General features: G+C 44.2%; 1 protein-coding gene across 8 annotated transcripts in view; it reads left to right on the forward strand.

Annotated features, from left to right (window-relative positions):
* The window catches only part of CACNA1A (calcium voltage-gated channel subunit alpha1 A), a 347,269-nt gene that overhangs the window by 135,526 nt on the left and 188,308 nt on the right, over window positions 1–23,435 (forward strand). For all 8 annotated transcript variants that reach the window (XR_015166640.1, XM_086408911.1, XM_086408912.1 and 5 more), the window contains exons 3-4: window positions 6,046–6,152; window positions 9,491–9,630. Coding sequence is in view for 7 of the 8 variants with exons in the window: in XM_086408911.1 (XP_086265037.1) it covers window positions 6,046–6,152; window positions 9,491–9,630 (247 nt within the window). In the remaining variant the exon portion in view is untranslated. The remainder of the gene's footprint in view (window positions 1–6,045; window positions 6,153–9,490; window positions 9,631–23,435) is intronic.

Below are 23,435 nucleotides of genomic sequence, written 5' to 3' on the forward strand. Positions count from 1 at the left end.
TGCAGATTTCAAGGAGTTGATCTGTGTCCTTAACGTGCCTACAGAGATTTGGCACATGACGAAGTGAGGGGAGAGATGTGGACAGCAGGACCCACCCACCCTTCCTTTCTTCCATAGGTGTTTACTGAGCACCTACTCTGGAACAGATGCCCTCTTAGGTGCTGAGAACAAAGCATCAAACAAAACAAAGTGTTTTGCTTGTACAGGGCTTATAGTCTGTTAGGCAAAAGAAACAGAGAAACCAGGTAAAGGAGAAAAATACAGCAGGTGTTTGGGGGCAAGGGCCAAGGAAAAAATTAAGTAGGGAGATGGGGTAAAGGGCCTCACTGAGGATGAGAAAAGAGAAAAGACCTAGAAGAGAGGGAGGGAATCTTGTGGGTCTCTGGGGAAAGAGCATTCTAGGAGAGAGAATAGCAGGTGCAAAGGCCCTGGCAGTAAAAGGTGCCTTGTGTGTTTGAGAAAGATGGAGAGGCCAGTATGGTTATAGGTAAATGAACCAGGGGGAGAATGGAGGAGATGGGGGCAGGTCGTGCAGGACTGCTGGGAGGGCTTTGACTTTTCTTCTGAGTGAGGTAGTAGCCATGGGAGGGCTGTGACTGTTTCCATGTGCAGTAAACCAGAATTTTCTGTGCTGCGTCTTCATCTCATTCCAACATCACTCTTGATCCATGAAGGTCTTGGGTTTCACCTTGAGTGGAGGCAGAATACTGGTCCAGGCCTCCTGAATTCTCCTCCTCTGGGGTCAGAACATGGAGGAGAAGGCTTGGAGCAGAAAGGCGAGCCCCCACTTCTTTCTGGATGACTCAAAGCCACAGTAACCGGGGCTCCTCCTCCCCCCTGAAATAGATCTAAGGCAGCACTTTCCAAACTTCAGTGTGCACAGAGCCCCTAGAGATCTTGCTGAAGTGTATGTTCTGACTCAGCAGGTCAGCATGGGGCCTGATGCTCTGCTTTTTTTGCTGGGTGTTGGCCTCTGCTGTTTGGTTCCTGGACCATGTGTTAAGTAGCAAGGGTGTGGACCACACCTTAAGTAACAAGGGTGTAAGGTCAGTGTTGCAGGTTCCCATTTGGGGCGTGTCTTTGGACATTGGCAGGGTGCATGGAGAGAGAGGGAGGTGACATTTGATAGCCAGTGTATCTATGCATGCATGCCTGCTAAGTGGCTTCAGTCATGTCTGACTCTTTGCTACCCCATGGACTGTAGCCCACCAAGCTTCTCTGTTCATGGCATTCTCCAGTCAAGAATACTGGAATGAGTTGCCATGCCCTCCTCCAGGGGATCTTCTCAACCTAGGGATTGAACCCATGTCTTCTGCATTGCAGACAGATTCTTTACTGCTAAGCCATCAGGGAAGCCAGTGTATCCATACCTGACCAAAAAAAAATAAGAAAAAGAAATAAGATGGGCATGGGCAGCCTCTTTCTGTTGGTTTGCATGCTGACTAAGACTTCATTGTCATACTGGAGAGCTCTGGGTCTGAAACCCAGGTGACCACGGCAATTGAAAGCCCGATAATGCAGCCCATGAAAGTGCAGCTTGCTGCTGGTCTTGTGGGACTCTTCCTGGAACCTCAGCTCGAATCAGATACAAAGGAAGTCACATAGGGGCAGGAGGCCAGGGGGCCCCAAAAGTGAGGCAGCAGCTTGGTGCAGAAGCACACAGGGAGCTAGTTGGCAGAGAAGGAAAGCGAAATCATCAGATTCAAATCATGGCTTCAGAAGCCTCGGCAAGGGGAGGCCGGGGAAGGGCTTGGCATTGCTTCTTTGTGTACAAATATTGTCTCTTATTTTCTGGGCTGCAGGGTGAGGCAGAATGGAGTATTTGTGCAACACAGCCCAGCTTTGTTCTCTGTACTTCTAATGACCGTCAGCTCGGAGGCAGGAAGCCAATCAGAGATGATCGTCAGCAGGAATGGCTTTTGTTGACTCCCCAAATTGCCCTGAGTCTTGGATTTGCTTTTCAAAGTGTGCATGGAGCGTGGCTCGACTGCTTTCAGCTGAAGGCAAAGGCTGAAGCGGGTGACAAAGAAGACCTCTTTTCCTTTCTTAGACTCTTATTCCCAGGTTGCCTATTTCAGACTTTATTTTCACACCTGGAAAGTGGGTATATATTCCAACTCCTCCTCCTCCAGCCTGTAAGATCCCTTGGTTTTTATGAAACGTCCATGATACTAAATGTAACTCTAGAGCCAAACAGGATACCGAGGCTAGTTAAGTTTCCAAGAGAGAAAGCTGGGAGGAGGGCAGTAGTTCATCAACATGGCCAAGTTCAAGATATGCTATTTAATCCTTCTGCACAACAGTGGATTTCAGTGTTCCCAGAGGACACTGGACAATATCTGGAGATGAATTTTGGTTGTTATAAGTTTTGATTCTCATAACTGGAGAGGAGGATGCTACTGGCATCTAGTGGGTAGAGGCCAGGGATGCTGGTCAACACCCTACAAAATGCAGGACAGCTCCTGTGAAACCCCACCCACAGAGAATTGTTATTGTTGTTCGGTTGCTAAGTCATGCCTGACTCCCTGTGACCCCATAGACTGCCTCATGCCAGGCTTCCCTGTCCGTCACTATCTCCCGGGGTTTGCTCGAACTCATGTCCATTGAGTTGGTGATACCATCCAACCATCTCTCCTCTGCCACCCCCTTCTCCTTTTGCCTTCTGTCTTTCCCAGCATCAAGGTCTTTTCCAATGAGTTGGCTCTTTGCATCAGATGGCCAAAGTATTGGAGCTTCAGCGTCAGTCTTTGCAGTGAATCTTCAGGATTAATTTCCTTTAGGATTGACTGATTTGATCTCCTTGCTGTTCGAGGGACCCTCAAGAGTCTTCTCCAGCCCCACAGTCAGCCCCTCATCATGTCAGTAGTGTGGGAGTTGGGAGACCCAGCTCCAGAGTAACCAATTCCCTCAGGCTTTCTCCCTCTGGCATCCATTTCTCCACACCTAAGCCTCCTTCTCAGAAATTTCCAGCTTTGTTGTGTCAGTGTGTTAGTTGCTCAGTCGTGCCCGACTCTTTGCGACCCCATGGACTGTAGCCCACCAGGCTCCCCTGTCCATGAGATTTTCCAGGCCAGGATACTGGAGTGGGTCACCATTTCCTTCTCCAGGGGATCTTCCCAACCCAGGGATTGAACCTGGGTCTACTGCACTGCGGGCAGATTCTTTACTGACTTTTTTATTTAAAGTAATTATTGATATGTATGTTCTTATGGCCATTTTGTTAATTGTTTTGAATTTGTCTTCCTAGGTCCTTTCTCTTCTCTTCCTCTTTTGTTCTCTTCCAATATAAAATTTTAAAAATTAAATTAAAAAGAAAAGAAATTGCCAATTTTGTTTATTAAGGCTGTTGGCCTGAGGATGCTTCTGCAGATCTGGCCGGGGAAACAGGGATATTGTGGATCACCCGCTGATCAGCAGATCAGGTCCTGATATGAGTGAGCAGGACAGACCCTCCCCAAGGGCAAACCCTCCAGTGGGACTGTCTAGTGGCTGGAGCAGTGTTCCAGGTTTCAGGGAGGCACTTGTGCCCAGAGAGAGAGGGAATATGCCTCTAGAAATGGCCATATGACCTACACCTTCCCTCCTTTGGATCTTGAAAGGGCTGATTCTTGGAGGCTTGACTACCATGTTGTTCTTTATTGAGGTGAAATTCACATAGCAGTACTAGCCATTTTTAATTCCTTGGTATTCAGTACATTTGGAATGTGTTCAGCTATCACCTTTATCTAGTTCTAAAACATTAAGTAACCACTCACCATTGCCCACTCTCCCAGCCCCCTCAGTCCTTGGCAACCACCAGTCTGCTTTCGGACTATGGACTTGCTTGTTTTGAACATTTCATATCAATGGAATTCATACAATACATGGTCTTTTGTATCTGGCTTCTTTGACTCAGCATGATGTTTTTGAGGCCCCTCCACACTGCAGTGTGAGTTAGTGCTTCATTTTTATGGCAGAATAATATTCCATTCTATAGATATATCATATATTGTTTAACTATTCATTCCCTGATGGACATTTGGGTTGTTTCCACCTTTTGGCTAATTGTGAGTATTGCTTCTGTGAACATGTATCTGAGTACTGGTTGTCCAGTGCTTTTGGTGTATACCTAGGAGTGGAATTGCTAGCTTTTATGGTAATTCTATGTCTTAACTTTTTGAGGAGTCATCAAACTATTTTGCTCAGTGGCTGTACTGTTTTACATTCTCACTAGCAATGTACAGTGGTTCCAGTTTCTCACATTCTCACCAACACTTTATTTTTTAAATAAATCAACCCAGTTCTTTTTTTTAAAGATTTATTTATTTATAGCTGCACTGGCCTTTATTGCTGTGTGTGGGCTTTCTCCAGTTGCAGAGGGTGGGGGCTCCTCCGTTGTTGCCAGGCACGGGCTCTAGGGACATGGGCTTCACCAGTTGCAGCTCATTGGCTCAGCAGCTATGGTGTCCAGGCTTACTTGTCCTGCAGGGTGTGGGATCTTCCTGGACCAGGGATCAAACCCATGTCCCCTGCATTGGCAGGCTGATTCTTTACCACTAAGCCGCCAGGGAAGCCCACCAACACTTGACTGTTTTCTGTTTTTTTCATTCTTATCATCCTACTGGATGTGAAGTGGTATCTCATTGTGGTTTGATTTGCATTTTTCTAACCTTCTTTGGAGAAATGTCTTTTCAAACTCTGCCTGTTATTTAATTGGGTTGTCTTCTTATTGTCTAGTTGTAAGTGTTCTTTATTCTGATACTAGACCCTTATCAGATATATGATTTGCAAACATTTTCTTGCATTCTGTTGGTTTTTTTTTTCACTTTCTTGACAATGTCCTTTGATGCACCAATGTTCTAAATTTTGGCAAAGTCTGATTTGTCTATTTTTGCTTTTGTTGATCATGCTTTTGATATCAAACCTGATCACTGTATTTTATTTTTAATTTAATTTTTATTTTAAATTGGGATGTAGTTGATTTACAGTGTTGTGTTCGTTTCAGGTGTAAGCAAAGTGAATCAGTTATGTACACACACACACACACGTATATATATTCATTCCTTTTCAGATTCTTTCCCCATATAGGTTATTACAGAATGTTGAATAGAGTTCTCTGTGCTATAGAGTAGGTCCTTGTTGATTGTCTATTTTATATATAATAGTGTGTATATGTTAATCCCAAACTCCTAATTTATCCCTTCCCAACCCCACTTTCCGCTTTGGTAACCATAAGTTTGTTTTCTGAGTCTGTGAGGCTGTTTCTATCTTGTGAATAAGTTCATTTGTATCATACTTTAGAATCTACATATAAGTGATGTCATATGGCATTTGTATGTATCTGACTTACTGTATATGATAATCTCTAATTGCCTCCATGTTGCCACAAATAGCATTATTTCATTCTTTTTTATGGCTCAGTAATAGCCCATCGTATGTATGTACCACATCTTTATCCATTCTTCTGTGGATGGACATTTAAGATGGACATTTTGATATCTGATCTGATCACTGTATTTTAAATTGCGACCACCAACCTCCTCTCCTGCTTTTTCTCTCTGTGGCATTCACCGTACAGTACCGTATGCCTCTCTTCTACAAGGGCAGAAATTTCTGTGAGTTTTACTCTCAGCTGTGACCCTGTGCCCAGGACCTGGCACGCAATAGGTGCTAAATTGATATTTGTCCAATGAAGGTTGGAGGTGAGATGGAGGAAGAACATCTACAGTTTCCTTACGGAGTCATCTGCTGGGTTTTCATGGCAGTGAAACTCCTCTGTATGAAGCTATGTTGGTAGATCCATGTCATCATACGCTTGCTCAGACTCACAGAATGTATGACACCAAGCATGAACCATAGTGTAAGCTAAGGACTTTGGATGATAGTGATATGTCAGTGTAGGTTCATCACGGGTGACAAAATGCACCGCTCCAGTGGGGGACGTTCATAACAGGGCAGGCTGTGCCTATGTGGGGGCAGGGGACATGTGGGAAATCCCTGTATCTTCCACTCAGTTGTGCTTTGAATCTAAACAAAGCTGAAAAGATTTTCCTTAACTCTGTGATACTCCCTTTGAATATATGATTTTAGCCACCATCATAGCAAACTGCATCGTCCTCGCCCTGGAGCAACACCTACCTGATGATGACAAGACTCCGATGTCTGAACGACTGGTGAGTGATGTTTCCCCGCCGGGGTCTCTGCTTTGGGGGCAAACTGATGTGCCTGTGGGATCTGAGAGCAGACTGGGCTCTTAGTCTTGTCTCCAAGAACCAGATCCTGGGCCCCCTGCCTGTTGTTGTTTAGCTGCTAAGTCCTGTCCAACTCTTTTGTGACCCCATAAACTGGAACCCACCAGGCTTCTCTGTCCATGGGATTTCCCAGGCCAGAATATTGGAGTGGGTTACCATTTCCTTCTCCAGGGGGTCTTCCCAACCTAGGGATCAAACCCGTGTCTTCTGCATTGCAGGAGGATTCTTTACCACTGAGCCACCATGAAAGCCCTGGGGAACCTAAATTTCATGAATACTAATAATCTGGGGAGAGAGAAGTCCTCGCTGCCCATCCTCCACTCTTGCCCCCCAGCAGACCTTTTGTTAATCTGGAGAGGGATGGAGGGGTTACGTTGTCCATGAGGAGTCACATTCAGAACAAAATTTTGGGGAATTCTCTGGCAATTGGGTGGTTAGGACTTGATGCTTTCACTATCAGGGCCCAGGTTCAGTCCCTGGATGGGGAACTAAGATCTTGCAAGTCTGGTGGCACAGCCAAAAGAATTTAAATAAATAAATAAGTTTTTAAAAAAGAAAAACAAACAAAAATTCTTGTGAAAAATATTAACCATACATAGATACATGGAGAACAGTACCATGAACCCCTCATGAACTCCTCATCCAGAGACAACAAATATCAAGATTTTGCCTCACTTCATGTTTCCTTTTGTTTTTTATTTCCTTGGTTTGTTTTTCTTGGCCAAAGTATGTTAGGGCAAATCCCAGGCAATACGTCAATTCACTGCCATATACTTAAGTCTGCATTGCTCAAAATATGGGCACTTTCTGGGACTTCCTGGCAGTCCAGTGGTTAGTACTTAGTGCTTTCAATGCCATGGCCTGGGTTCAAACCCTGGTTGAAGAACTAAGATCCCGCAAGGCACATAGAGTGGCCAAAAAAGATGCTTTCTTACATCACCCCAGTGACATGTTGACATCCAGCACGCCAGTGGTTCCTGGGAATCATCAAAAACCCAGCCAGTAATCAAATATCCACAATTACATCAGAAATGGCATCTTACAGGTTGTTTTGTTTGAACCAAGATCCGTACATGGTCTAGATTTGATGTTAAGGCTTGTAATCTAAGGCAGTTATCTTCCCTCCTGCCATTGACTCTGCAGAAACCAGTCCAGTTGCCCTAAGGAAGGTCCCACATTCTGACTTTTGCGTGATTGCATGCTTGCTGCTGCTGCTGCTGCTAAGTCGCTTCATTCGTGTTCGACTCTGTGCAACCCCGTAGACGGCAGCCCACCAGGCTCTGCTGTCCCTGGGATTCTCCAGGCAAGAACACTGGAGTGGGTTGCCATTGCCTTCCCCATTGTGTGAAAGTGAAAAGTGAAAGTCAAGTTGCTCAGTCGTGTCTGACTCCTAGTGACCCCATGGACTACAGCCTACTAGGCTCCTCCATCCATGGGATTTTCTAGGCAACAGTCCTGGAGTGGCTTGCCATTGCCTTCTCTGGATTGCTTGCTTAGGGTATCATTTAGCTGGTTTCTCTTTCCCCAGGTTTACTACACATGAATATCAGCTCTGGAGTCAAAATCCAGTCAAAATCCAGTTTGATCTGGTGGAACTCTGCAGAGCTGTCAAGTAGCACTAAGTTCTCTCTTGATCCCAAGCCATCCCCCATCCCCCTGGTTTGCCTCCTGGCATTCTGACAACCCCAAGAAGGAGACCTCGCTCCTTCCCATCACCATTTCAAAGCCAGCTTTCAAAACTCAAGTGTAGGGAGAGAGAGATTTTAAAAGTCATTCCTTCCTAATCCACATAGTATTGATGATTTCAAGGCTCTTACATGTTAATAGCTGTGTATTGGGCTTCCAAGGTGGTGCTGCAGAAGAGCCTGCCTGCCAGTGCGGGAGATGCGGGTTTGATTCCTGGGTCGGGAAGATCCCCTGGAGTAGGAAATGGCAACCCACACCAGTATTCTTGCCTGGGAAATCTCATAGACAGAGGAGCCTGGTGGGCTACAGTTCATGGGGTCACAAAGAGTCAGACACAACCTAACACACATGCATGCAGTTATGTATTATAATGTGTTTCCTAAAAATAGATAACTAGTCCAGAAAAACAATGACTTAAAACTTTTTTGTTTGTTTTTGCTTAAGATCAGGCTAAGTAAAAAGAGTTTGTTTAAAGAATAGTAAGCAAATAGTAGTAGCGATGGTGAGCTGGTATGGGAAAGCTCATAGAGGCAGAATGAAAATGACTGAAGCTTGAGAAGCATTGTCATTAACAGATGAGGGAGACAGCAATGGAGAGGCTCTGAGGGAACAAAGCTTATAGCTTAATTCCAAGTATTAATACTATAGAGTGTCAGCTGGAAGCCAGGCCTGGCCGGAGGCCTGGTGGGGAGCTGGGAGCTGGAACATCAGTCATTTACCAGCCAGTGCAGAAGTATTCATTCCAATATTTTCTCAACCTGAACTGCTCTACTGGTGCACACCAGCTTAGAATCATCACAAGTGTCAGATTTGGGGGCTTGGAGGTGAGGTCAGTGCACAGGGACCAACCCCAGGGTCCTGGATGATGTATGTGACAAGTAAACATTCTAAACCAACGCTTTCTTGTGGAACTTTCTACAGTGATGGAAATATCCAACATCTGCACCGTCCAATATGTTAGCCTGGAATGGGACTAGTGTGACAGCAGAACTGAGTCTTTCGTTTTATTTCACTTAAATTTATTTTTTATTATATATTTATTATTCTTGGCTGTGCTGGGTCTTCGTTGCTCTGCCTGGGCTTTCTCTAGTGGCAGTGAGTGGGGGCTACTCTTTATTGCAGTGCACAGGCTTTTCATAGCAGAGACTTCTCTTGTAGAGCAAGGCTCCAGGTGCATAGACATCGTAGTTGTGGCACTCAGGCTTAGTTGCCCCATGGCATAGGGGATCTTCCCCAATCAAGGATCGAACCCGTGTCCCCTGCATTGGCAGGCAGATTCCCAACCACTGAACCACCAGGAAATCCCTTCATTTCAATTTAAATAGTCACACATGGCTGCCTAAGTAGTGTGTAAAGTTGGCCAAATGGAAAGGAGTCGTCTTCTCCATGCTTCTGTTTTTCTCGCAGTAGCCTTTGGACAAGGTTACTCCAGGCAGAATGCAGTGAGGCGCGGTGAGGGCTGGAAAGTCTGGAGAGGTGAGGGGAAGTGGGTAGAGATTCTGAGTGGGTGGTTCCCTGTTCATGCCGCCCTCTGTCCAGCCAAAGACACTAATCTTACCTTCTCCCCCTTCCAGGATGACACAGAACCATACTTCATTGGAATTTTTTGTTTCGAGGCTGGAATTAAAATCATCGCCCTTGGATTTGCCTTCCATAAAGGCTCTTACTTGAGGAACGGCTGGAATGTGATGGACTTTGTGGTGGTGCTAACAGGGTAAGTGGTCTGTGGTGTGTTTCTTAGAATTATCTTGAATGATGAGAACTCTGGAAACATAAGGATTGGCGGCATCCGGGCTGGGCTCAGAAATGCTGAGCCCCCATGTTCTTCCATGTGCTTCTGCCCTCTTACCCAACCCCCCTCACCTCCTCATCTCGGCTGGAGATCACGGCAGATGCTTTCTGTTACAATTAGAATAAATAGCTTTTAGAATTGACTGCTTCCAAAGTGCTTTACGTGCATTCTCTCATTTAATCCTCACAACAATCCAATGAATTAGGAAACATTAATATTCCCATGTGAGCGCTGAAGAATCTGAAGCATAGAAGGAACTTGCTCGCGATCACCCAGCTAGTAAGTGATGGAGCTGGGATTTGAACCTGAGATGATATCATTCCGGAACTCGAGTTTGTAACTATTGCGCACACATAGTCCTTTTGCTTTGCTTGGGCGAATACCTTGCCTTTATTTTAAATTGGTAAATGCTTTTTGAGGACTTCAGGGTGCGAGAGATTGTGGTGGGATTATGGAGAAAACCAGCTGAAGTAAGGTGCAGTCAGTGCCTCTGAGGAGGTTTCAGATCTGATACAATGAGCCAGAGGTAAAAGGTAAAAGGTGAAGGTGTATACTCTGTCCACCTTGTATAAGGTAACTCTAGCTACTATAACAGCAACAACAAAATCCAAAACTAGGTAATGACTTAAACACAACAGAAGTTTTATTTCTTGCTCGTTGAAAGATCAAAACAGTTGTTTCTCACTGGCAGGCTTCTCTCCTCTGCACAGTGACTGAGGGACTCAGGCCCTTAATATACATTGTGGTTTTTCCTATTGTTGACTCACAGATTGGGTCTGCTTGTCTACAGGAAATCATGGAAGAGACATGAACGTGGATGGTGATGCTTGGGGCAGGGAGGCGGTTGTAGAGTCCTGGCTGGAACCTGGCTCATAACCTCTTTCACTCATACAGACTTCTGCTCGAATTCAGGCACATGCCCATACATGGCTCAGGGAAGCTGGGAAACAGCACACTGTGCTTAGAAGGAAATGGAAATGGATTTGGTGGATGGTCAGCCAGTCTCCGTTACTGACCCCAAAGCCCTTTATCCAGTCCCAGTATAGACTTTACCATTTTGTGATGATTTTGAACTCCTTTGCTTACTTATTCCTCCCCTCCAAGCTAAGTCTTTTTCTTCTCTCCCAAGAGCCCTATTCACTGAGAGATATTCCTCATAGTTCTCCTACATGAGAGCCCAGTTTTCCTCTATGGGATTATAATCCTCTATGGGATCATTTTTGGGGGGTGCTCCAAAATCACTGCAGATGGTGATTGCAGCCATGAAATTAAAAGATGCTTACTCCTTGGAAAGAAAGTTATGACCAACCTAGACAGCATATTAAAAAGCAGAGACATTACTTTGTCAACAAAGGTCCATCTAGTCAAGGCTATGGTTTTTCCAGTGGTCATGTATGGGTGTGAGAGGTGGACTATAAAGAAAGCTGAGCGCCGAAGAATTGATGCTTTTGAACCATGGTGTTGGAGAAGACTCTTGAGAGTCCCTTGGACTGCAAGGAGATCCAACCAGTTCATCCTAAAGGAGATTAGTCCTAAGTGTTCATTGGAAGGACTGATGTTGAAGTTGAAACTCCCAATACTTTGGCCACCTGATGTGAAGAGGTGACTCATTTGAAAAGACCCTGATGCTGGGAAAGATTGAAGGTGGGAGGAGAAGGGGACGACAAAGGATGAGATGGCTGGATGGCATCACCAACACAGTGGACATGGGTTTGGATAAACTCCGGGAGTTGGTGATGGACAGGGAGGCCAGGTGTGCTGCGGTTCATGGGGTTGCAAAGAGTCGGACACGACTGAGCAACTGAACTGAACTGAACTGATGGGATCATTTCTGTGTGGGAATCACAGTTCTCTCTGTTATTTAGTCGCTAAGTCGTGTCCAGCTCTTTGTGACACCATGGAATGTAGCCCACCAGGCTCCTCTGTCCACGGGATTTCCCAGGCAAGAAGACTGGAGTGGGTTACCACTTCCTTCTCCAAGTTTTCTTCCATGGGATTCTATTTCTCCTCTGGGCCTTGTTGCTGCTCCAGGTCCGTTCTCTCTTGGCAGACGTCATGGGTCTTAGTGACCATGCTGTGTTGGCTGGCCTTTCATAATTCAGGTTTTAAATGTATCTGTTGTTTCAAAGCAACATTGCTTCTCACAGAAGGAGCTGTGTCAGTTGGGCTATTTTGGTAGAGGCTTTCAGGTTTGAGTGGTCTTTTATGAGGGCTAGCTCTAGTGTTTTCTGACAGGGGCTCTGCTGTGCCCACGGTCCTTTGCCTCATGACCTTGGAAGGTTCCTTGGATGTGTCATGGCATTGAGCACTTTTCTCTTTGCTTACTAGGAAACTTGTGTGTGCAATAGCTCAGTGGTTGACTTTGTTGTTGTTGTTTAAAAATGTATTATAAAAAAAGGTGTGATAGAAATAATCATTTCTAAAAAGGTATAATAGAATAATTCTAAAAGAAGTAGAGAATCATATAACAAATGCCTGTGTAACAAATTCTAAAAGAAGTGGAAAATCATATAGCAAATCATATAACAAATATTCGTTGAATGAATATTTGCATTCATTGAATGCAAATATTGAATGAACAATATTCATTCAGTGAATATTTATTAGGCAACTACCATATGCTCTCGAACACAGCAATGGTCAAAACAGACAAAAATCCCTCCTCTTGTAGTGCTGACATTCTAGTGGTGAAGAAAGACAAGATGCATGAATGAATACAATATCTAGTGTGTTAGATGTTGATGAGATATTTTTAGAGAAAAAATAAAGCAGAGAAGGGATGGGTCGTATTATGGGCAGGAGGGCTAGAAGTCAGGGAAGACTAGCATGGGGAGGTAGTATTTGAATGAAAACCTGGAGGAAGTGAGTGAATAAGCCATGAGCCGAAGGAGGAGAGTGCCAGGCAGAGAGAGCAGCAAGTGCCAAGGGCCGGAGGTTGAGCTGCATCTGGTGGGTTTGAGGAACAGTGACGAGGCCAGCATGCCTGGAGCAGAGTGGGTGAGGGGAAAAGTCGGGGAGGTGAGCACAGGGAGGTGATGGGGCAAACTGCCATCGAAATGAAACCTTTACCTGATTAAGAATTTGATATTCCATTTAAAGACTACTTGTTCAAGTAGATTAACCTTTACACAGATTCAACAATACATCATTTGATTTTCTTTTATCTTTTCCTTTTCTCCTTCAGTCAGTAACTTTAGGAAGATCTAGTAAAAAGGTCTTATCCATATTTCACTGAAGGTTCTTTTTGACTAAGAAAACAGTATATTTCAACTGTCCTTGAAAGCACATGGAAGTTGCAGTAAAATATACAACCAATGAAAGTAAACATATTGGTGACCAAAAAAAGCAAAACCTTTATGTATAGCATAGAGAACTCTACTCAGTACTCTGTAATGACCCATGTGGGAAAAGAATTTAAAAAGAGTGGATGTGTGTATATGCAAAGCTAATTCACTTTGCTCTATACCTGAAACCAACACAGCATTGTAAATCAACTATACTCCAATAATAACTTTTTTCTTAAAAATGCAACCGTTTTAATACGGCGTAAGCCCCTGCATTCCCTTTCCTGGCCCCATTCTTTTCTCTCCATCCAAAAGCACTTTCCTGAATTTGTGCTCATCATTTCCATTTATGTATTTACACTTTTATATAAGAATATAAGAAATATGTGATACTTATGTTACAGTTAATTAGATAAGCATGTAAGAAGTATGAGCTTAATCTGCTTGACAAGAATGGTCCCATCCATCCGTTTTCGCTGCTTCATGGTATTCTGTGGTATGAACATTCTACCACGTATTTATACATTTGGGTTGTTTCCAGCTTTGTGCTATTTTGAACAAAGCTGTCCCCTCGTTCTTGTGAGTGCATTTCTCTAGGGCATATGCCCAGGAGTGGAATTGCTGAGTTGTATGCTCTATGCATTCCCAGCTTCACTAGATCCTGCCAAATTGCTCTGCAAAGTGGTTGTACTAACTTATGCTCCCTGGGGGCTGACTTCTGCTGCCAGAGGCTGGCTTGACCTTGATGGCAGGAAGAAGCCTTCAAAACCCCTGTTTTCTGTGACATGGTTCTTAAAACACCTAGGGAAGCTCATACACTGTTGAGCATATAGTAAGTCTCAATAAGTGATTAGTAAGTTGAAAGGCAGGGCTTCCTTGGTGGCTCACATAGTCAGGAAACTGCCTGCAATGCAGAAGACCCAGGTTTGGTCCCTGAGTCGGGAACATCCTCTGGAGAAGGGAATGGCACCCTGCTCCAGTATTCTTGTGTGGAGAATTCCGTGGGCAGAGGAGCCTGGCAGGCTACAGTCCATGGGGTCGCCAAGGGTCAGACATGACTGAGCGACCAAGACACGCACACACACACAAGTTGAAAGGCAGCCTTGATAGGTCAGTCTGCTGCCTGGATGTTTCTATCTACTACTCAGTTACAACAAGGTGATCTTTTTTTCTCAGCTTCCTGATATTTGATGAGCCTCTAGAGGAGAGAGTCTTCCTCTGGGGCAGATTGATCCTAAGGATGCAAGCTCGTAGTTGGAATTAATGGGATCCATGAGCCATCTGAAATTTCATGCCAAAATTGTGTATGTGTGTGTGTGTGTATTTTCCTGGTCTGTAGTTTTCATCAGAGTCTCAGTGGGGTCCTGATTTGAACGCTACAAGGAGCCCCCCTGCTGTGGATTCTATTCATTTCTTAACCCCCTCTCCTTTCCTTCTTTATTTGTCTTCTTTTTTCCTTTCTCTTGCTTTCATCTTACTTCTCCAGTAATCAGCCCTTCTTTCTTACTGTCTGGTGGTTCTGTCTCCTTCAGATCGGGCACATAGCTCAAATTTTATTACTTCAAATTCCAAGGGGCTGTTGAGTCTCCTCTTGGGTTATAAGCCAGGAACAGACAGAGAAGACTTTAGTGTCCCTGCACGCCTAGACTTCTGTGCAATGTCAGCGATGGGGAAATGCAATAAACTCTTAATTTTGTGTTCTTGGGGGAAGGGGACTCAAGTGTATCAATTTGACATTGAAACAAAGATGACTTGAATGTGCGCTTTCTGATTAAAGCATTGTGTTCTCATATTTCAAAGCAATCTGCAGCATTAAAATACCATTCACTTCTCATGGATTACCAATGTTTTGGCCATCTTTTGGTGTGCCATTTGGTGAAAAAGATCTTATCCGTGGATTTTTGTGTGCTCTGTGTAGCTCAAAGCCTCAGAGACATTTTAACTTTGTAGTTGATCAACCCTATTTATAGCATCCTCCACTTGTATTTGAAATTTGATCATTAAACTGAAAATGTATAAGAGGAAGATTTGAGAAGCTTGGTTATATTTCTGAGATAACAGAGATACTGTAATGTTCAAATATATGTATACATCAAAGAAGTCAAATAATACACTTGTGCATGTTAAGAAAAGAGATTGCAAATACTGCCAGGGTAAGAGCGAAGATGATTGTTTTTTTAATTCATGAGCTTAGCCCTGTACCTGACATATAATAGGTGACCAGTAAAATAAATGTTTTGCCAAGCTGGAAGGTGGTAACATTTCTGATAATCAGAGTGTTCTGGAAAAATCTGTTTTTGCTGTTTAGTTGCTAAGTCATGTCCAACTCATTTGTGACCCCATGGACTGAGCCCCACCAGGCTCCTCTGTCCATTGGGTTTCCCAGGCAAGAATACTGGAGTAGGTTGCCATTTGTTTCTCCAAGAGATCTTCATGACCCGTGGATTGAACCCATGTCTCCTGTATTGGCAGATGGATTCTTTACCACTGAGCCACCTGAGAAGCCCTCTGGGAAATTTACCAAGCTATTTAAGGAGATGGGGACCACTGCTTTGATATAAATAGTTGAACAGTCTAGGAGTCTAGATACCCGGATACCCAGATACCCCGTTCAGATACCCTGACATCAGCTAAGGCAGACAAGGGGCAGTTGAGTAGGTCTTTACCTGCTCTCATATTTTGTGACTATAAAAAAACAAAGGTTCCTTTTTTGAAAGGTCCTATGAACCACCCCAGGCTTTGGGCAGTTTTGTGTTAAGGACAGAAGTGAGGAAAAGACTCAAGTACTTGGAGACCAGCAGGAAAGGATGTTGACTTTGTTTTCACAGCATCATTGAATGTTAGGACTCAGTGGACTCTGGCAGGCCCAACCCCTTTATTTTACTCACAGGGAGTAAAGACACAGAGGGGAGAAGTAATTTGCCCAAAGTCACGTGGAGATGGTGGGTGATCAGAAGTCTTCCAAAATCAGAAGGTATGTTCATGTCAAGGAGGCTTGGTGTCCCAGTTTGGAGGTCAGTGGGGGTGGTGTAGATAACTAATGCCACCCCTTGGACTCCACCATCAGAGCTTTGCCTTCTCTTTCCCTCGTCTCCCCAAATGCCCAGCTTCTGGTCCCTTTCTAGAGATATAGGAAGCCTCAGAGAGTAATTCCAGTTTCCCATTTTTTTCCTTAAATAGTTGAAGAAACTGAGGGCCAGAAGGGTCAAAGTGACTTGGCTAGAGTCATACACCTCTCACATTCTCTTGCTTTTTTGATTAATTGAACAGCACATGTAGTTGTTCCTCAGCCTCTGCTGCATTGCTTGCAAATGAAAACAGCATTCCAGACAACAATAAAGCACAACTAACATTCTGACTCACAGGACCAACTAATGGCTCCTATAAATGCCAGCAGCATTTTATTTTAATGTCTCTTTGCATTAATCCCCACCCCACCCCCCAGCAGAGGATCAGTCAGTCACCCCTGGTACCAGAAAGATTCCCCACTGTGGCACAAATGCTTTTTATCGTTCAGAGAGTTTTGTCGTTGAGAGCGCATCGATCTTTTTAGTGTTCAGAGCATTTGGTTGTCATGATATTTGCTGAACCATGTTCCATCAAGAATCGCTTCACTTCCTAGCGGCAGGAGCTTGTTTGTCCATCTTGGAGCAACAGTGATGATAAAGATGCTGGCTGCCATGATTTTTATTCTCATCATTTATTGAGCACTTACTGTGTGCCAGCACTATATTAACAATTTCATGTTTGTTATCACTTTTCACTTTCACAAGACCTTTCTTTAGAGGTGAATTTGAGGCTCAGAGAGATCAAGCTACTTACAAAGGGTCCCACAGTTAGTAAATGGCAGATTAGGATCTCAGCTGCCCTGCTAGGACACATCCCTAAGTCTAGGATATCCCTGGGTCAAATTAAGTTCAGACAAAGAGCTATATTCAGCCCAGTATCCTTATGAACATAATACTTGTTATTAAGAACAGTGACAATATCGACACTCTAGAACTTACAAAGCAGTTATAACATGATATACTGTATATATATTAATATATGCTCAATTAATTCTTACAACCCTCTGAGTTAAGTACCACTGTTATCCCCACTTCACAGATGAACAAACTGAGGCTCAAAGGACTTCAATAACTTGCCCAAATTCACCTACCTCAAAATAGTGCATCCAGGATTTGAACTCAGGCGGATATGGATCTAGAATCCATTTTTCTTGAGTCCATTTTCCCTAAAGTCAAGTTTTTCAGGGAAGTCAGCAAGCAGTCCTTCATTTTCTCCCTCATCTTGGGCTCTGTGGTGGCAGGAAAGAACTGGGCAATGTAGGTTTCCAAAAATGGGAAATTGGCATAGTCTACATAGCTAAGACCTGGGTCTCAAAGTCAGGGGCTGACTGTCTGCCACTGATGAACTTGAGAATGTGAGTTGATCTCTCTGAACCTTGGTTTTCTCACCTGGAAAATATGAGTAATGAGAGCGTCTACCTGTTAGAGCTGTGGTAGGGAATTGTTGTTTAGTCACTAAGTTGTGTCCAACTCTTTTGTGACTCCATGGACTGTAGCCTGCCAGGTTCCTCTGTCTGTGGGATTTCCCCAGGTGAAAATACTGGGAAGAGTTATCATTTCCTCCTCCAGGGGACCTTCCCAACTCAGGAATGGAACCTGCACCTCCTGCTTAGCAGGCAGATTCTTTAACCCTGAGTCACCTGGGAATAGAGAAGGCAAAATAAGTGTCAGATACTGTGACCTGTGCCCCTGAAGGTGTTTGAGTGCTTCATAAATGGGAGTTGGTGAACTGAAGGGAAAGTTAAAGCAGATTCTTTTGGTGGAGTGTGGTTGTTGCTGCATGTGTCCCTCTTCATTAGTTCATCTCACCTCTGGGTTTACCAGCAACTGTAATGGGCAGTTCCTATGCAGCTCACCTCTTTGCACCTCCAGCACTCTCATCTTTCTGCATCTCTGATGCAGAGTCTTTTCCAGAATCATAGGAGTTTGTTCAGCCCATGTGACAGACATTGAACACCAGCCAGGAGCAGCCCTCAACCAATGAGCAAGGATGCTGATGTATAAATACCCTTGCTTTCCCATTGTTCAGTGAGAAAACTCAGAGGTTTGTTCTACAGCCTCTTAAAGAGTCTTAGCAGGATTGAATTCCAGTTGCTCACATTGAAACCTATTCATTGGTACACATGTTACCAACTTTTTGCTTCACTCTCTTGTAATTCCGTGGCCTCCCAAAAGTCCTTGTCTTGGATCTCCTTTCAGGGAATCTCAAATCAACACAAGGAGTAGTAGCCAGACACCCAATGGGTTAGAGATTTCAGCACCCTGGACAGCGCCCAGCACACTTGCTTGTCTAAAAGCGTCCTCCTTTATCGCTCTGCCCCCACCTGGGGTGGGGCAGGATTGAGAGAAGGCCAGATGGCCAGGTGACGTTGTTCTGTGCTGAGCTTCTTGGCCATTTTCCCTGTGTGGCTGGAGAAGACCTTGCCATCTATCTCTCTGCAGGTTTGGGGGCTGATAGAGGTCTTGTCCTCTTGAATTGCTGTGACAAATGCCAGCCGGCCTCTGAAGAGGCATCTGGTCACTGCTTCTATAGTTTTCAGGGCTGATGACTGCTCTCTTCTCACCAAGGCAGGGAGACAGCTGTCCTGCGGGCAGAGGAAATCTCAATGGAATGGGAAGCAAGTGGGTGCCTGGGGCCAAGGTGGAGGCTGCCAGCTGAAAAGACACTGTGCTTTGATTTATGCCGGAAGGAACTATGGGACCTAACGATGCTGTGTTGTGACAGAGGTTGTAGAAGCTGGACAGCCTCTCCTCTCTCCAAAAACCTGGGCCTGATCCAGAGACAAAAGGCTGTCACCTTCAGTGGGGTTGTGTAGTAGAAGGATGAAGCTAAGAACTTGGGAGGGGGTAGAAGAAATCGAGGGGGGTGGTCATTTAAGAAAAACAAAGAACCCATTTTCATGACTTCTCTGGTTACATTCAGCCCTTTGGCTATCTCATCCAACTTTAAGAGTTTAAATACTCCTTCTAGGGACGTCCCTGGTGGTTCAGTGGCTAAGACTCTGTGTTCCCTAGTCAGGGAACTAGATCCCACATGCTGCAACTAAGATCTGGCACATCCAAATAAATAAAAATTTTAAAGTATTTTAACATAAATAAATACATACTCCTTCTATGTTGCTGTTTCCCAAACTTACATCTCCAACCTGGACCTCTCTCAAAATCCCACTTTGGAGGAGGAGTTAGTTCACCATCCAAAACTAAGCTCCTGATCATCCAATATTGTCCCTCCATCTCTTCCCCTGACAGTGAACAGCAGCTCTGTCCTTCCAGGAGCTCTGACCAACAATCTTGATGCCTCCTGGCATGGACATAGCAGTAATGTTTGACTCTTTGTGACCCCATGGACTGGAGCCCACCATGCTCCTCTGTCCATGGGATTTCTCAGGTAAGAATACTGGAATGGGTTGCCTTTCCCTTCTGTAGGGGCATCTTCCTGACGCAGGGATCGAACCCAAGTCTCCTCCATCATAGGCAGATTCTTTACCATCTGAGCCACCAGGGAAGCCCCCAATTCTATAGGTTCCAACTTTAACATGCATTCAGTACTTATTCCACCTCTGCTGTCTCCACCCTGGGCTGGGCCATCATCATCTCTTGCCTGGCTTGTTAGAGCAGTGTCTACCCAGGGCTCTCTGCTTCTGCCCTCCTTCCCCACAGTCTGTTATCAACACAAGCAGCCAGAAGGATCCCTTTAACACCTAAATTAGATCAAATCACTTTTCTGCTCACTTTTCTACTTTGGCTTCTCCACTGAGTGAACCATCCCTCCTGTGGTTCACTCATTGGAGAAGCCAAAGCCCTCAGCCTGGCCCACAAGGACCTACCTGCATCACCTTGCAACTTCATCACTCCCTATTCTCCTTCTCACTCACTTGGCTTCAGTTGCACCAGGCTCCTGTTCTTACTGTTCCTTGAACACTTAAGGCAAGTTTGAAAACTCAGGGCTTTTGCACTTCTAGTTCTTCTGCCTGGTATGCTCTTTCCCCAAATATCTGCTCTATCCATTCCCTCATCTTCACGACTTTACTCCAGGGTTCTCTGACCTCTTACTTACAATTTTAACATTCCCAACGCTTTCTGTCCTCTTTCATTTATTGATTTTTTCCCACATACTTGGCACTTTCTGACAAGTTGAACACTTTACCTATTTATTTTTTGCCCATCTTCTTCACTAGGTCAAATACCATGAGGCAGGGATTTCATTTCTTCTGCTCAAGGTTGTATTCCCCAGTGCCTGGAGTAGTGCCTGGCACAATAAGTGTTCAATAAATGTTTCTGAATGAATGAACCAATCAATGGTACTTATGACCTGCCACTGTTAAGGGAAGTTTCACTGAAAAATAAACTGATCCAGAGGTCGAGAAGTCCCTACCTGAATGCTCATGCATGTTGGCTGGTCTAGGTGAAGTGGTGCAGTTTTGGAGGGCTGTAGCCATGAAATTAAAAGACACTTACTCCTTGGAAGGAAAGTTATGACCAACCTAGATAACATATTCAAAAGCAGAGACATTACTTTGCCAACAAAGATTTGTCTAGTCAAGGCTATGGTTTTTCCTATGGTCATGTATGGATGTGAGAGTTGGACTGTGATGCTTTTGAACTGTGGTGTTGGAGAAGACTGTTGAGAGTCCCTTGGACTGCAAGGAGATCCAACCAGTCCATTCTAAAGGAGATGAGCCCTGGGATTTCTTTGGAAGGAATGATGCTAAAGCTGAAACTCCAGTACTTTGGCCACCTCATGCGAAGAGTTGACTCATTGGAAAAGACTGATGCTGGGAGGGATTGAGGGCAGGAGGAGAAGGGGACAACAGAGGATGAGATGGCTGGATGGCATCACTGACTCAGTGGAGTCAGACTCACTCAGTGAGTCTGAATGAACTCCTGGAGTTGGTGATGGACAGGGAGGCCTGGCGTGCTGTGATTCATGGGGTCGCAAAGATTCGGACACGACTGAGTGACTGAACTGAACTGAGGAGTGTCAACTTAATTAACTGCTGCATGTACTGGGGGCTGGAATATACCTACACCTGGTTGTGGTCCTACTCCAGGAGTTATGGCATATCTTTTGCGTCATAGCTCTGAGTGGACTAAAACTCCATTGAAATCAGCTTCGCTAGCTACCTTGCATCAATAAAGTGGTATAAGTATGAACAGATTTGTGCAGAAGGGGGAGAGCCTGCTCAAGGATGTGTTCTCAGGCTTACTGTGTGTGGTTTTACACAGAACCAGGCAGCTGGAGTACATTTTCTTTTTTAAAAAAATTTCTTATTTATTTTGGCTGGGCTGGGTCTTTTTCGCTGTGCGAGGGCTTTTGAGTGAGTGGGGGCTACTCTTTCGTTGTGGTGTGTGGGCTTCTCATTGTAGTGGCTTCTCTACAATGTAGAAGAAGACCACTAAAGGGAACGATAGGAAGAACTGACCTCGCTATTCAAGCGTTATATTCTTCCTTTTTCTTTTTATATATGTGCTAATTCCATATTGATGATTGCATGCAGGCTTCAGTAGTTGCAGCTCTTGGGCCCCAGAGCACAGGTTTAGTAGTTGTGACACTCAGGCTTAGTTGCGCCGCAGCCTGTGGGATCTTCCTACACCAGGGATTGAATCTGTCCCCTGCATTGGCAGGTGGATTCTTATCCACTGTACCACCAGGGAAGTCCTGGAGTACATTTTCTTTCTTTTTATTTTATTTAAAAAAAATTTTTTTAGGAGTACATTTTCTAAGTGTATAATTCACCTATGTGTAAATCTCTTTTGGAGACATCATGACTAACGAGTATCGAATACTTTGCTCCCAAGACTGCCTTCAGCCTTATGAAGCTTTGATTTCAGAAGTCAAGTTTTTTTAGGTGGTATTGAAGGGACATAGGCTGTGGCTTGTTTTGTTTTCACTGCTCACGGGCACATTTGGAGACCACCCACAGAATTTCAGGACATGAAACTCTGGCATCAGGGACAGAGGCAGGAAGGAAACCCAAGATTCTTAAGTCTTGCTCTGGGCATGAAAATGTGGCTGGTGCTGTTTCTTTTGCTTCATGTTGGTATTCTAGAGATTATAGGATATTAATAAGATTTAACGGACAGAAGGGATCAGACTGGGAGGTCTTCATAAACTAAACTGAGGAGTTTATACTGATAGGAAGTAGCCTGGATGTTTTCAAAGAAGAAACTGCAAAGTGTGCAGCAGAATCACATCTTATGCAAATTTGACTTTCACAAAATCATCAATATGTAATTAGCACATATATAAAAAGAAAAAGGAAGAATATAGTAATTGAATAGTGAGGTCATTTCTCCCAATCATTCCATTTAGTGAACTTTTTCCAAAGAGTCAGCTGAAACCATTCATAGATCCTAGTACATCAGTTTGGAATGCTTTTTTTCTGTAAGTAACAGTAGAGACAACTTTCACATTAGAGGCTTTTGTCACCTGACTTGGAAATCCACAAGTCAGTGGACCAGGACTAGTGAATGGCCCAGTGATGTTGTTCTACCTTCCTCAGGGTGTCGTATTTTTACTTCAGGCTTTCTTGCCTCGAGGTTGCAAAGTGGCTGTCATGTCTCCTTCTCTCACAGCTTCATGCAAAATTAGAAATATAATGGTAGAAAGAGAAAACCTCCATTGGAGGCTTTTCTCTTTTTAATCCAGGAAATCTTCCCCAGAAGTTCCCAGCAGGCTTCCCCCTACATCTTATTGGTCATAACTGGGTCACATGACCATTTCTAGCTTCAGGAAAGACCAGAAACATGAATCCCTAGCACTTTTGCTATTTTGGGAGATTGGCTCTGCCTGTAGAAAAGATGGGAGAGGGAAATGGCTGTGACAGCAGTGTCCGATGTGGCATGCTATTCTAATTCTTTTGTATTGCACATTATATACACTTATTACTGCTCAGGTTTAACCACACAAAACTGTACTTCGTGGATCATTTAAGAGTTTTTCAAATGTATTTTTGAAGTATATACAATTTTTCCTTTCTGCACTGACTTCAGAACCATAACTCTCCCATGTAAGACAAAATATCAGTTTGGAGATGTGGATTCAAACCCTGACTCTGCCACTAAGATACGTGACTCTGGGAAATGACTTATTCCACTTAGTCCTTATTTTACTTATTTGTTAAGCGAGGCTCGTCTTAACACCTCTTTGGGCTGAGGTGAAGATTTGTTGTTGTTCAGTTGCTTAGTTGTGTCCAGCTCTTTGCAACCTCACGTACAGATAGCACGCCAGGCTCCTCTGTCCTCCACTATCTCCTGGAGTTTGCTTAGATTCATGTCCATTACTTGGTAAAGATTAGATGGGATAATTCTTAGTCCATAATAGAGTCTCAATAAAATACAGTCAAGAGGAAGAGGGAGAAGGGGGAGGAGGAAG

The sequence above is a fragment of the Bos grunniens genome, chromosome 7, assembly GCF_055505025.1.
Source record: "Bos grunniens cultivar Pamir isolate PY7600 chromosome 7, Bosgru_T2T1.0, whole genome shotgun sequence".
Taxonomy (NCBI): domain Eukaryota; kingdom Metazoa; phylum Chordata; class Mammalia; order Artiodactyla; family Bovidae; genus Bos; species Bos grunniens.